The sequence below is a fragment of the Procambarus clarkii genome, chromosome 43, assembly GCF_040958095.1.
Source record: "Procambarus clarkii isolate CNS0578487 chromosome 43, FALCON_Pclarkii_2.0, whole genome shotgun sequence".
In the NCBI taxonomy this organism is placed as follows: Eukaryota; Metazoa; Arthropoda; class Malacostraca; order Decapoda; family Cambaridae; genus Procambarus; species Procambarus clarkii.
The window spans coordinates 23,555,749-23,570,755 of record NC_091192.1 but is presented as its reverse complement, the minus strand read 5'-3'; the positions used below and the strand labels follow the sequence as shown (position 1 = coordinate 23,570,755).

Genomic DNA, 15,007 nt, shown 5'->3' with positions numbered 1-15,007 from the left:
GGTACGTCTGGTGTCTTCATAACATTATTCAACAATGATCGTACATTTGTAAGTGACTTAGTTTGTAAAGTTTAAAGTCGGGTCGTGCCCAAGCACCTCTAGTTATGTCTGGCAGTAGCGGCTGCTGGATTAAGCATTAGATGTTTATTATATCTCGTGTTTGAGACAAGGGCCAGGAACCTGCCAAGAATTCTCAGATTATCAGATTATTTAAACTAATATAATCTTTCTATTCTCGAATCCCTCGTAACTGGGAATATATATATATATATATATATATATATATATATATATATATATATATATATATATATATATATATATATATATATATATATATATATATATATATATATATATATTGGTTCTTGTTCATTGAGAAAGCTGGTTCTTCTCTGTCGTGCACACAGCTGTTTCTCCTCTGTCGTGCACACAGCTGTTTCTCCTCTGTCGTGCACGCAGCTAGTTCTTCTCTGTCGTGCACACAGCTGTTTCTCCTCTGTCGTGCATACAGCTGTTTCTCCTCTGCCGTGCACACAGCTGGTTCTCTTCTGCCGTGCACGCAACTGTTTCTCCTCTGCCGTGCACGCAGCTCCTCTGCCGTGCACACAGCTGTTTCTCCTCTGCCGTGCACGCAGCTCCTCTGCCGTGCACACAGCTGTTTCTCGTCATTCGTGCACACAGCTGTTTCTCCTCTGTCGTGCACACAGCTGTTTCTCCTCTGTCGTGCAGACAGCTGTTTCTCCTCTCTCTTTCTCCCAGTTTTTCTTGCATTCTTTGCAAACTGGTCATTTGCGCGAAGTGCAGGTTGCAAAGAATGTATACAGTTGAATTGCGTGGTTGAGTGGGGCTGTCTCGAGGCCCTCTGGGGCTCGCGGGAGTAGACATCTAATGGTACACTCTCACAGGTTGATCTTCAGTTCCTGGGTCCCACCTCTGAATATTCAATTGGGATCTGCCCTGTCAACATTTAAAAAATGGGGGGAGTATTAAGTCAGCCTCGACCACTTCTCTAGTCACTGCTTTCCCTCTACACGAGTATTGGGTTCGTGGATTCGTGGGCTCGTGGGTTCGTGGGTTCGTGGGTTCGAGGGTTCGTGGGTTGGGTTCCCCGGTACATGGGTAGAGGTGTGGGGTGGGAGACCGCGGGAACAGCTATTTTTAACCTCTTTATATATCAAGAATCGATTTGTTGATATTTACCTCGTACGCACGTGGTCGCCCAGAGCTGACATGTGCCCCACGTCACAGTCAGCTGTTGTGGTCACTGTAAACACACACACCTGACCAGTCATCCTTGGGGTGTGTGTGGTCTGTGCTGTGTTCACTGCAGGTGTGGCGTCTCCACAGGAGTGGTCGCTGTTCAGTACATATGACTGTACATCTGTTAACTCCAGTCACGACTGTAATGATCTGTATAAATCCAAAGCGAATAACGCTTCTGAATTGATGTATATATATATATATATTGGATCACACGCCCCACCAGACGTAAGGACTGTCTCAGTGGATAAGACTCAGAACTGATGACAAATGCCGGACTTCAAGATGCTATCAACCACTGCCAGGAGTGCACTATATTGCAGAGAGGAACATCGAAGCCTGGGGGAAAATAATTCAACGTTTGAAAACTCTATCGACATTGTCCTTTTAAAAACCCACAAGAATGCACCAATTAATCACCAGAAGATAACATGACCCATTGTACTCTGTTGTAAAGTACATACGAGTCTCCAGAGAGGGTTCACGGGGTAACTTTTGGGGCCTCGTGAGTGCCAGCCATTGTTATGAAGATGGCAACCTACTTGACGCTTCCAACAAGCTGGTGAGAGCAGGCACTGGGAGGCACCCAGTGCCTGCTTGACTATGCAGGAGTCTCGTGGCTGACTAAGCAAGCACTTTTAACACACATATGGCGACACGACTACAGTTTTAGCACTGAGACCTGCCAGCGCTTGCTCAAGAAAGGACTGGTTTCATTTGTAAGATTCCGACGTGTTTTACTTACAAAAGTAATATATAATTACGCATGACTATGGTTCCTTTTAACCTTCAGTATGTCTCTACTTTTGGTGAGCAAGTATCCCCCTACTTTAATGACTGGAGGTCATTACTTATTACGCCTGTACTTATAAGCTGTATTATCATCCAGTCTCAAAAGTCACACTTTATTGTGACATAAATCACCGTCAACAGGTGTGCTCACTGTTGCATAAAGACCAGATGAGAGTCGACAGGTGTGACCACAGGTGTTAACAGACCAGATCAAAGCCAACAGGTGTGGTTACTTCTTTAAAATTGTCGTTGAGCCGAGACTTGCACGACTTTCGCTGCTCTGCGGTGGCAAATTCTGTAACAAAGGTGAGGATTGTGACATTCTCCAAGATGACTTAAACAAGCGGCAGAGTTGGTACGAGAAATGGCTACTGGAGTTCAACACCAGCAAGTGCAAGTTGATGCAAATAGGTGCAGGCAACAGGATAACAAAAGGACAGTACACAATGAAGGGAAACTACCTTCCTTTAACAACTAGAGGAGGCTTATATAGATAGGACAGCATCAACAGCATGATACTCTACAATAGCAAAATATAGAACATCACTGAAGAATGTTGCATGAGGTAGCATCTAAATACCTGCACAATAAGCAGGTATTTAGATCAATATACATCACCACCTACGTGAGACCAGTGTAAGAGTATGCCGCCCCTATCGTGGAGCTCCTATCCAAACATACAAGGAAGTTCAAAAAGTCCAAAAGTTTGTGACGAGGCTCGTCCCAGAATTGTGAAGGAGGGAGTATGAAGAGAGACTGAAAGAACTGAACCTGACATCGCTACAAAAATAGGAAGGGGTGGGGGGGGGGGAGGGCATCTTAGAGGCGTATACAATTCTTAGATTGACATTGGGGGTTGTCACGGCGGCTAGAAAGGCGGAATCAAAGAGCTATGCTGCAGACACACATAGGTGATTACACACACACACACACACACACACATTCAATATACGATGAAGGACAACTACCTCTCTATAACGTCTAGAGAAAAGGACCTGGGAGTGGACATAACACCAAACCTAACTCCAGAGGCTCATATAAATAGAACAACATCAGCCGCATACTCTACTCTGACAAAAGTCAGAACATCCTTCAGAAACGTAAATAAGGAGGCTTTTAGATCACAGTATACCGCCTGTGTGAGGCCAGTCTTAGAGTATGCCGCCCCATCCTGGAGCCCCATCTTAAAAAAAACACATAAGGATGCTCGAAAAGGTGCAGAAGTTTGCAACGAGACTCGTCCCAGAGTTGCAAGGGATGAGGTACGAAGAGAGACTGAAGGAACTAAGCCTAACGAAGTTAGGAAGGAGGAGGGAGAGGGGGAACATGATAGAGACGTATAAAATACTTAGAGGAATTGACAAGGTGGAAACAGAGGAAATGTTTACAATGAATAACAACAGAACAAGGGGGCACGGATGGAAGCTTGAGACTCAGATGTTCTCACAGAAGGGTTAGAAAGTTCAAATTTAGCGTGCGGGAAGTGAGTAAATGGAATGACTTAAAGGAGCAGGTTGGGGAGGCTAACTAGATTCATAAATTTAAAAGAAGGTATGAAAGTGAAATAGGTCAAGAGTCACTGCATTAGACAACCAACGGCTAGAAAAGCGGGGTCCAAGAGTTAGAGCTCAATCCTGCAGGCTCAAATAGCCTAGTAGAAATAGGTGAGTACACACAAACACACACTGATTACCGGAGGCAAGCCACACGACACTGGAAAACACAAGAATTAGGGGACACATGATAAAATTCCACCTATAAAAAGTTCTATAAAACCTATAAAATTCTCAGGGGAATTGACAGGGTAGATATAGATAAACTGTTTAACACGGGTGGTACGCGAACAAGGGGACACAGGTGGAGACTGAGTATGCAGATAAGCCACAGGGACGTTAGAAGGAACTTTTTCAGTGTCAGAGTAGTTAACAGATGGAATGCATTAGGCAGTGATGTGGTGGAGGCTGACTCCATGCACAGTTTCAGATGCAGATATGATAGAGCCCAATAGGCTCAGGAATCTGTACACCAGTTGATTGACAGTTGAGAGGCGGGACCAAAGAGCCGAAGCTCAACCCCCGCAAGCACCATCAGGTGAGTACGTACACACGTGCTGTTGAACAAGCAGTCACCTGGGCAAAATGTGCTGAGAATAGACAATATTTAGGATGCCAGGGTGCTGGTGCCTGACACCAGGGGGTCACAGGGCCAGAGTGGTGCCGCGTGCTTGGCACTCTCAGTGTCTTCCCTCTCTCTCCCCCTCCCTCCCTCTACCCTCCCTCCCTCTACTCTCCCTCCAACGCATCCATTCTTATCTACTTCGCATAGTAAGAGCGTTGAGGACGTGGGAGGGGGCACCACCCCCCATTCCATCTTAGGGTGGCCGCCGAAGGGGGGGGGGGGTGTCTGGAAGAAGCGTGGGAAGTGGTGTACTCTCCTAGTTGTGCTTACGGGGGTTGAGCTCTAGCTCTTTGGTCCCGTCTCTCAACTGTCAATCAACTGGTGTACAGATTCCTGAGCCTACTGGGCTCTATCATATCTATATTTGAAACTGTGTATGGAGTCAGCCTCCACCACATCACTGCCTAATGTATTCCATCTCTTAACTACTCTGACACTGAAAAAGTTCTTTCTAACGTCTCTGTGGCTCATTTGGGTACTCCGTTTCCACCTGTGTTCCCTTGTGCGTGTTCCACCCGTGTTAAATAATCCATCCTTGTTTACCCTCTCAATTCCCCTGAAAATTTTGTATGTGGTGATCATGTCTCCCCTAGCTCTTCTGTCTTCCAGCGACGTGACGTGCAGTTCACGTATTTTGTCCTCATAACTCATGCCTCTTAGTTCTGGGACTAGTCTAGTGGCATACCTCTGAACTTTTTCCAGCTTCGTCTTGTGCTTGACAAGGTACGGGCTCCATGCTGGGGCCGCATACTCCAGGATTGGCCTTACATATGTGGTATACAAGGTTGTGAAAGATTCTTTACACAGGTTTCTGAAAGCAGTTCTGATGTTAGCCAGCCTCGCATAGGTCGCTGATGTTATTCTCTTTATGTGGACTTTAGGAATCAGGTTTGGTGTGATATCAACTCCTAGATCTTTCTCTCTGTCAGTTTCGTGAAGGACTTCATCTCCCATTTGGTATCCTGTGTCTGGTCTCCTAGTTCCTCCGCCTAGTTTCATTACTTTACATTTACTTGGGTTAAACTTTAGTAGCCATTTGTCGGACCATTCCTTCAATTTGTCTAGGTCATCTTGTAGCCTCATATTATCCTCCTCTGTCTTGATCCTCCTCATAATTTTTGCATCATCAGCAAACATCGAGAGCAACGAATCAATTCCTTCTGGGAGGTCATTTACGTATATCAGAAACAGTATAGGTCCAAGGACTGATCCCTGTGGGACTCCACTGGTGACTCCCCGCCACTCCGAGACCTCACCCCTCACGGTGACTCGCTGTGTCCTGTTGCCTAGGTACTCACTTATCCAGTGGAGTACCTTCCCTTTCACTCCTGCCTGCTTCTCCAGTTTGTGCGCTAGTCTCTTATGGTACTGTGTCAAAAGCTTTCTGGCAGTCCAGGAATATGCAGTCTGCCCAGCCCTCTATCTCTTGCCTGATTTTTGTTGCCTGGCCATAGAACTCAATTAATCCTGTTAGGCATGATTTGCCATCTCTGAACCCATGCTGATGTTACAAAGTTCTTCCGCTCCAGATGTTCCACTAGCTTTTTTCGCACAATCTTTTCCATCATCTTGCATGGAATGCAAGTTAGGGACACTGACCTGTAGTTCAATGCCTCTTGCCTATCATCCTTTCTGTATATTGGGACCACATTGGTCGTCTTCCAAATTTTTGGCAGTTCACCTGTTACCAGTGACTTGTTGTACACCATGGAGAGTGGTAGGCACAGAGCTTTTGCTCCTTCCTTTAGATTCCATGATGAGATTCCATCCGGGCCTATAGCCTTTGTCACGTCCAAATCTAGCAGATGCTTCCTCACCTCCCCACTGGTAATCACAAACTCCTCTAGTGGTGTCTGGTTTGATGTTCCCTCTCTTATCTCTGGGACTTCTTCTTGCTCTGAGGTGAAGACTTCCTGGAATTTCTTACTGCGTTCCTCGCACACTTCCTTGTCGTTTGTAGTGAATCTTTCTGCCCCTATCCTCAGTTTCATTACTTGTTCCTTCACTGTTGTTTTCCTCCAGATGTGGCTATGCAGCAGTTTGGGTTGAGTCTTTGCCTTGCTCGCTATGTCATTTTCATATTGCCTCTCTACCTCTCTTCTCACCCTGACGTATTCATTCCTGGCGCTCTGGTACCTTTCTCTGCTCTCTAGTGTTCTGTTGTTACTATAGTTTCTCCACGCCCTTTTACTTAGCTGCTTTGCTAGCTTACAACTCTGATTAAACCATGGGTTTCTCATCTGTATTTCCTTTTTTTCCTTTTGGATTGGGACGAACTTGTCTGCTGCCTCCTTACATTTCTGTGTGATGTAGTCTATCATGTCTTGAACCGTCTTTCCTCTGAGCTGTTTCCCAAGCTATTTCAGTTAGGAATTTTCTCATCTCATAGTTTCCCTTCCGGAATGCCGGCCTCTTGTTTTCTGGTCCCTTCCTTGAGTACATTAACCCTTCTTCGACCAGATACTCAAACAACAGTACACTGTGATCACTCATACCCACGGGGGCTTCAAGACCGATGTCCGTTATGTCTGAATCGTTCAATACTAGGTCGAGTCTTGCTGGTCGAGTCTTGCTGGTCGAGTCTTGCTGGTCGAGTCTTGCTGATCGAGTTTTGCTGGTCGGCAGCTTTACAGTCATGTACAGGCTGCACCTACAGTAAGCAAACTTTGGATACTTGGCTAAGATTCCCGGCAGTACATCATTATGGATGAAGTACTTAAACATTTCTTGGATACCATTGATGGTGATATTTCTGAGTAACTCTGCGATTTTTTTCACAATCCATTATATAATGCAAAGTATGCGAATAGTTCTGCTTACAGAGTTTACATTTAGTCAAATCAACATCAGCAGAAGTTACAAACTCCCAGAGGTACTTGTAGCCGAGCCTAAGACTAGCAGTGGTAACATCTAGAAGTCTGCTAACATTATTGGATGACACATAGACGTGCGGTTCTTCCTGCATAATAGAATGATAATAGATGGAGGAACTGGTGTGAATTTCACTTTCAAGTTCAAGTTCAAGGATGTTTACTGAGATAAGCAATAAATACATCTCAAAGGGATAGAGTAGCTTAGGCTATTTCTACCCCCCCAAAAAAAAATTCACTTTGCCTCAAGTCTATGAGATTTTGTTGACGTTGAGAAGTAAAAATAACACTCAGGGCAATTATATAACATTAATCCCTTTGTTTACCCTCTCAGCTCTTCCCCTGTCCCCTCTCCCCCCTGTCTATTCATCTCCCCAAACCCCCTCTCACTAGGCCATCTGTGTGGATGAACCGTTGCCATGACAACGAACACCTAACTAATAATTTACATTGGGATTCTGCGCGCATGTGGAGAGAGAGAGAGAGAGAGAGAGAGAGAGAGAGAGAGAGAGAGAGAGAGAGAGAGAGAGAGAGAGAGAGAGAGAGAGAGAGAGAGAGAGAGAGAGAGAGAGAGAGAGAGCGAGAGAGAGAGAGAGAGAGAGAGAGAGAGAGAGAGAGAGAGAGAGAGAGAGAGAGAGAGAGAGAGAGAGAGAGAGAGAGAGAGAGAGAGAGAGAGAGAGAGAGAGAGAGAGAGAGAGAGAGAGAGAGAGAGAGAGAGAGAGAGAGAGGATAAGAGCAATAGGATCATAACTATCTGCTGTCAAAGTAGACAGCCTACACACCTGCTGACAGTACTGTACGCGAGGCCAGAGGTCAGAGGGTTCTCCCAGCTGACGTACACTGTCAGCAGGAGACAGCTGCAGACAGCTGGACACTGTGGTGGCGCCAGGCGCCTCGGGGCACTTCTTCACATTACCGAGAACAGTGTAAGGATGACACGTCTTAGACAATATACATATATTAAACTGCTAAATGCCTATTGGTCCATACGAGGCAGCTGCTACAGTGGACCATACGAGGCAGCTGCTACAGTGGTCCATACGAGGCAGCTGCCACAGTGGTCCATACGAGGCAGCTGCCACAGTGGTCCATACGAGGCAGCTGCCACAGTGGTCCATACGAGGCAGCTGCTACAGTGGTCCATACGAGGCAGCTGCCACAGTGGTCCATACGAGGCAGCTGCTACAGTGGACCATACGAGGCAGCTGCTACAGTGGACCATACGAGGCAGCTGCTACAGTGGACCATACGAGGCAGCTGCTACAGTGGACCATACGAGGCAGCTGCTACAGTGGACCATACGAGGCAGCTGCTACAGTGGACCATATGAGGCAGCTGCTACAGTGGTCCATACGAGGCAGCTGCTACAGTGGACCATACGAGGCAGCTGCCACAGTGGACCATACGAGGCAGCTGCCACAGTGGTCCATACGAGGCAGCTGCTACAGTGGTCCATACGAGGCAGCTGCTACAATGTTGTGCTAGCAATTATGTAAAGAGGGAGAGATAGACGGAATATGCAACAATTAAAAGTTATTCGTCGACAATTTCCCAACTAAGTAATACATTAGCCAGGAATACGTCAGCAGTAATAAAATAATACATTAACAGTAATAAATTAATACAATAGCCGTAATACAATAATACATCAGCAGAGCCCTAAGTATTATTAAATAGGACTCTGTAGAGGTTGAAGTGAATTATATAATTGGTGTGTTGTTAATTATGAGGACTTGCATTTTAATCTACGCCCTCCCTGGCCACCCTTGGCCACGCCCTCCCTGGCCACCCTTGGCCACGCCCTCCCTGGCTACCCTTGGCCACGCCCTCCCTGGCCACCCTTGGCCACGCCCTCCCTGGCCACCCTTGGCCACGCCCTCCCTGGCCACCCCTGGCCACGCCCTCCCTGGCCACCCTTGGCCACGCCCTCCCTGGCCACCCTTGGCCACGCCCTCCCTGGCCACCCCTGGCCACGCCCTCCCTGGTCACCCTTGGCCACGCCCTCCCTGGCCACCCTTGGCCACGCCCTCCCTGGCCACCCCTGGCCACGCCCTCCCTGGCCACCCCTGGCCACGCCCTCCCTGGCCACCCTTGGGCACCCTTGGCCACGCCCTCCCTGGCCACCCTTGGGCACCCTTGGCCACGCCCTCCCTGGCCACCCTTGGCCACGTCCTGCCTGGCCACCCCTGACACGTGGCCAGGGAGGGCGTGAGGTTGTACCATACACTGGGGCGTATTACCTCCTGAAAAACAGGCAATTCTCGCACGAACTACAGATAATCTTAACACTGTTGGGAACCATCTACGTGTTCACACTATTATTAATTACGTCTTAATGGCGAGAGATTCTCTTCATGAAAATTATCTTTAGAATTTGTTAACTTCAGACAAACTGGGTAAAATAATTTAAAATAATTTTATCAAATGCAATAAATTCAGTGCTAAGTAGTCTCATTTTCTCGATTTGTTGCCGTCAACTTGATGCACTTTGCTTATGCAACAGCTGGCGGCTGACGCAACCCAGATATGATCTTGTGCAGCATTGCATGTTGAGCAACGCCTGTGTCTGCATGCTTCAGTTGTGTTAATATTTGATGCACGAAACACAGTTCCGCTGGACGACAGGTATACACAGGTGACCAGTAGCTTTATTTTATTGTTATTTTCTACCACAGACGTGGCCACACATTTACAATGCTAACCAGCATATATATATACATTTTCTTGTGTCCTCCATGGACAGGGTTAGAGATGTGTTAAACATATAGTTCAAGGGTTTATTGAACACTCAACCACAGAAGGTGATTCGGTGCTTTTAAAATGCTAGGCTAACCTACATACGTAAATACATAGATACACAGATTTACGTATGCCCTGCATAAAGTGTTCGAAGTGTGCTGATAGAGAAACTAGTGTGCAATTAAGCACTTAATCACTGAAGGTGATTAAGATGCTTTTACATGCTCAGGTTATATAGTTACATCACATACATACAATGTATAATTGATACATTACATGGTGACCAGTAGTGGGAGAGGCAGGTGTACACAGGTGTGAAGTAGTGTGGGAGACAGGTGTACACAAGTGTCAAGCAGTGGGAGAGGCAGATGTACACAGGTGACAAGCAGTGGGAGAGGCAGGTGTACACAGGTGACACAATGAGATAGAGGTTCCAAGTCTATACGAAGATGTATATTTTTTTCTTATACAGATTCTCTGTCCTAAGTCATATCCACATTTGAAGCTGCGTATCGAGTCTTGTCTCCACCTAAAAAATATTGCCCCTGAGAATTGTGTATGTAGTAATCATGTCTCTCCCGAAGCCTGTATATATATAACAGTAACTTGACGCTCAACCTGTTTAGTCTTTTCTCGTAGCCAGACCCTCTAAGCTGTGAAACTAGTGTAATGGTCTTCCAGCTTCATGTTGTGTCTGGTGAGTAGTGGCTGCACAACCCGACCTTTTCACATGATAGTACGTTTTGTGACTATGGAGTCGAAAGTACCAATAGATAGTTCTGGAGCCCCTGCAAGCCACTTTTCGTAAATTTTTCTTAATAGTCCAGAAAAAAAGGCTAAAACAAAAATTATATATTCCAAGGCTTAGTATAGCACATATATATGTACAGTATCAGGCCTCAGATAGCGGGTGTTAGGTCTAGGATGATTAGATTTGGTTAGGTTTCATTTAGCAACATAAATAGAGAGTAAATAATTATCAAAAGAAGGCACCAAGCCGGGAAGGCTATGTAGCACACGTACATATATATATATATATATATATATATATATATATATATATATATATATATATATATATATATATATATATATATATATATATATATATATATATATATATATATATGTCGTACCTAGTAGCCAGAACGTACTTTTTGGCCTACTATGCAAGGCCCGATTTGCATAATAAGCCAAGTTTTCCTGAATTAATATATTTTCTCTAATTTTTTTCTTATGAATACATAAAGCTACCCATTTCATTATGTATGAGGTCAATTTTTTTTTATTGGAGTTAAAATTAACGTAGATATATGACCGAACCTAACCAACCCTACCTAACCTAACCTAACCTATCTTTATAGGTTAGGTTTGGTTAGGTAGCCGAAAAAGTTAGGTTTGGTTAGGTTAGGTAGATTAGGTAGTCGAAAAACAATTAATTCATGAAAACTTGGCTTATTAGGCAAATCGGGCCTTGCAAAGTAGGCTGAGAAGTGCGTTCTGGCTACTAGGTACGACATATATATATATATATATATATATATATATATATATATATATATATATATATATATATATATATATATATATATAACTTTTCCGGTGTATCCGTATTCAAGAACACAAAAATTCAATTTTCTCGTGGTCCATGACGGCATATTGGTATTTTCATTTTAGGGGGAGGGGCTGCGATGCCTCCCCATCCCGATAACAGTAGACAGTAGTTGGCCTCCTTCACCCGATGCGGACAACAATAGGTAGATAGGACAAAGGGCCGACAAGAGACATCACATCACACACAACCAACCAACTTACTCCATCGGGAGACACTTGTTTCCTCAACGGGTAGATGAATCTGGCTCATATTCAACAAAAGGCGGCAGTACCACCCTGGGCCAGCTATTCCCAATCACCACCAGCCCCCGTCCTTAGCGCCAACAATTATCCATCTCCGCCAAATTCTCCCTTGAGCCAACCATTCTCTATCTCCACCAGCCCTTCCCCTGGTGGCCATCACCATGTATCGCTTTTAAAGAATGTCTCCCCCAGCCATCAGACCATCTTCACGGGCAAGTGTTGGATGTTGAACTGCAAATGAGGGAGGGTGAGGCAGATGTGGGTGGAGCCTGGGAGGGTGGAGCCTGGGAGGGTGGATCGGGTACGGGTGGAGCACAGAGGTGGAACAGATGTTGGGTGGAGCACGTGAGGTGGAGCAGGTGTGTGTATTAACAATCAATTAAACAATCTCCATGGCGTAGTGCTGTTACAGCCCCGCTCCTGTGCCAGGTAAGTCCACTACGGTTCCAAGTAGTCGATTTCTTTCATTATTCTGTAGCCCCGTACTACTTGGAACTTTTTCTTCCGAGTGGCTGAATCTAAAACAACAACAACAGTGACGTAGTGATAAAGCACTCGCCCGGCGCTTTGCGAGCACTGTAACCTGGAGTCGTATCCTGGTTGAGAAGGATTGACCGAGTGCCAATCCTTAACTGGAGCCTCTGTTCACCCAGCATGGAATGGCTACCTGGTTGTTAAACGATTTGGCGGATCGTAATCCAGGGAAAAATAATAATTAAGGACCTGCCTGAAACGCTATGCATGCTAGTGACTTTACAATAATGTAAGAACTTTAAGATAAGATATGATACAGAAAACGCTGAGGAGGCGGAATAGATCAGTGTCCCCTTCAGTTCTGTTCTCTCTCCAGCTTCGTGAAGTTTTCTCTTACTCTCTCTCTCTCTCACTCTTTCTCGTTTCATTCAATTAAGAAAGGCTGGCGATGTGTCAAGAGGAGCTGAGCAATAGTTAAACAACTATTATGTTTCTGTTTCAGTTAAAAGAAGATGTTGATAAGACGCGGAGGCGACGCAGGCAGCGAGGTGGTAGGGCAGCGGCGGCAGTAGTCGAGCTGCGTCTGTGGTGAGTGCGGCTACCAGGCGCCCGCCCCGACCTCCTGTGGCCACGACCAGGATATTCCTGGTATCTTACAGTGCCACTCTTTGATTGCATGATATTTATATCTATATTGTAGTCAGACTATATATATATATATATATATATATAGTTTTTGATGGACTGTGTAAAACTTTTTTTTTTAGCTAATACTTTGATTATGTTATTAAATATGATTATACGATGACTGAGTTTGGGGTGGTACGTGGGATAGATGGAAAAAAATGGTGGTATTTTAACTGGAATATAATTAACATAACTATATTTATGCTGCTGGCATCTCATAATTTATAAAGCTCTTTTAAAACAACACCATTCTAGTCATAATACGTACTCCAGAGTTAGGTAAAACTTTTTGTTTTTTATATCAATTTAGATTTTTTAAATTGTTTTAAACTACTACGAGAAATAGTAAAACATAGGCCAGGTCAATACCCCATTCCGTATCCCTGCGTACGATCCAGATATATATACACAAACATATATATAAATATATTTTTTTTTTAGTATCAACAGAAGCATGTACAGTTAGCAGACTTGGATGAATATATTGGCAAAGTTCCCCATCCCCCTAAACCGACGCTTCCACCATCATGTACGTCCCTCGTTTCTCGCCATCTCCACAGAGTAGATTATTGTGGGAGGAAATATGGTGTGGATGAGAGGCTGCAGGTCGAGGAGGCATTCCTGTGTTGTCTTGAGGTCAAGGGAAACCAGGCATGATACTGCAGGTGGAAGATGTCGGTGAGAAGGTGAGTCGCATGCTCACGCAGGACCTTCCCGACCAACACACAACGTATATAGCCACAAAAAACAGAGAAACAATAACATAACGTTGCTGGAATGTTGTGTGTTTGCTGGGACTTTAACTGTCGCAGCAACATTATATCACTGTAAAGCTTCCTAGCTCTATCATACATGTTCCGACACACTATAAAATGTACGTGTGACTTTAATATTCTGCATCAATGCTAAGCTTTTTTTGTTTTGTTTTTGTTTGCTGAAACATCAGTGTTGCAAGGACCAGCTAGAGCATTCGGTAGAGATACCACGAGATACCAAACATTTGACACTTTGTTGTATCGTCATTATATGTTTTTTGTGACATGTTTTTGTTGATGTGATCATATGTCGTATCATCTCTACTCTCACCATTACTTCAGTGTATGACTGTATCTCACACGCCTCCGATAGTGACCAACTCATCGTCCTGTTTAGCTAGTACTCTTCATAACTATGTGAACCATCGTACATACATAGACGTAATGGGCAGCTAGATAGTAGAGTTAAGTACTATACACTTTGCAGAGTCTAGAAAGAAAAAAAAATAAAAATAAACTTAAATTTTCCTCGGTCTAATATAACACATATATGTACTATGTTAGGCTTCAAATAGAGTGTACTACGCCAAGCATGATTAGGTTAGGTTAGGTTAGATTAGGTTAGGTTAGGTTAGGTTAGGTTAGGTTAGATTAGGTTAGGTTTCATTAGCAGCATAAATACACAACATTTTCCGGTTTGTTCAAATTTAATAGTATTCTACCAAATTTTACTTTTCTAACTGTTCATTACGTCAATATATGCACGATGGTCCCCCGTGTTACTGGGAGTACTGACTACACAGGAGGAAGGGCTGCTTAAACTTGTGCCTAGCAACAGTGACTGGTGCCCTGGAGCCAGGGTGACTGGTGCCCTGGAACCACAGTGACTGGTGCCCTGGAGCCATAGTGACTGGTGCAGTGGAACCACAGTGACTGGTGCCCTGGAGTCATAGTGACTGGTGCCCTGGAGCCAGGGTGACTAGTGCCCTGGAGCCAGGGTGACTGGTGCCCTGGAGCCAGGGTGACTGGTGCCCTGGAGCCAGGGTGACTGGTGCCCTGGAGCCAGGGTGACTGGTGCCCTGGAGCCAGGGTGACTGGTGCCCTGGAGCCAGGGTGACTGGTGCCCTGGAACCACGGTGACTGGTGCCCTGGAGCCATAGTGACTGGTGCCCTGGAGCCAACAGTGACTGGTGCCCTGGTACCACAGTGACTGGTGCCCGGGAGTCACATTGACTGGTGCCCTGGAGCCACAGTGACTGGTGCCCTGGAGCCACAGTGACTGGTGCCCTGGAGCCACAGTGAATGGTGCCCTGGAGCCAACAGTGACTGGTGCCCTGGAGCCACAGTGACTGGTGCCCTGGAGCCACAGTGACTGGTGCCCTGGAGCCAACA

General features: G+C 45.3%; 1 protein-coding gene across 3 annotated transcripts in view; it reads left to right on the top strand.

Annotated features, from left to right (window-relative positions):
* The window catches only part of LOC123752865 (uncharacterized), a 156,096-nt gene that overhangs the window by 74,360 nt on the left and 66,729 nt on the right, over positions 1-15,007 (top strand). The window contains exons 3-4 of one of the 3 annotated variants that reach the window (XM_069300113.1): positions 12,676-12,761; positions 13,421-13,546. In XM_069300113.1, the coding sequence (XP_069156214.1) occupies positions 13,514-13,546 (33 nt within the window). In that variant the 5' untranslated portion in view covers positions 12,676-12,761; positions 13,421-13,513. Of the gene's footprint in view, positions 1-12,675; positions 12,822-13,420; positions 13,547-15,007 lie in introns of all 3 variants that reach the window. The other 2 variants (XM_069300112.1, XM_069300115.1) reach the window with 2 other exon arrangements.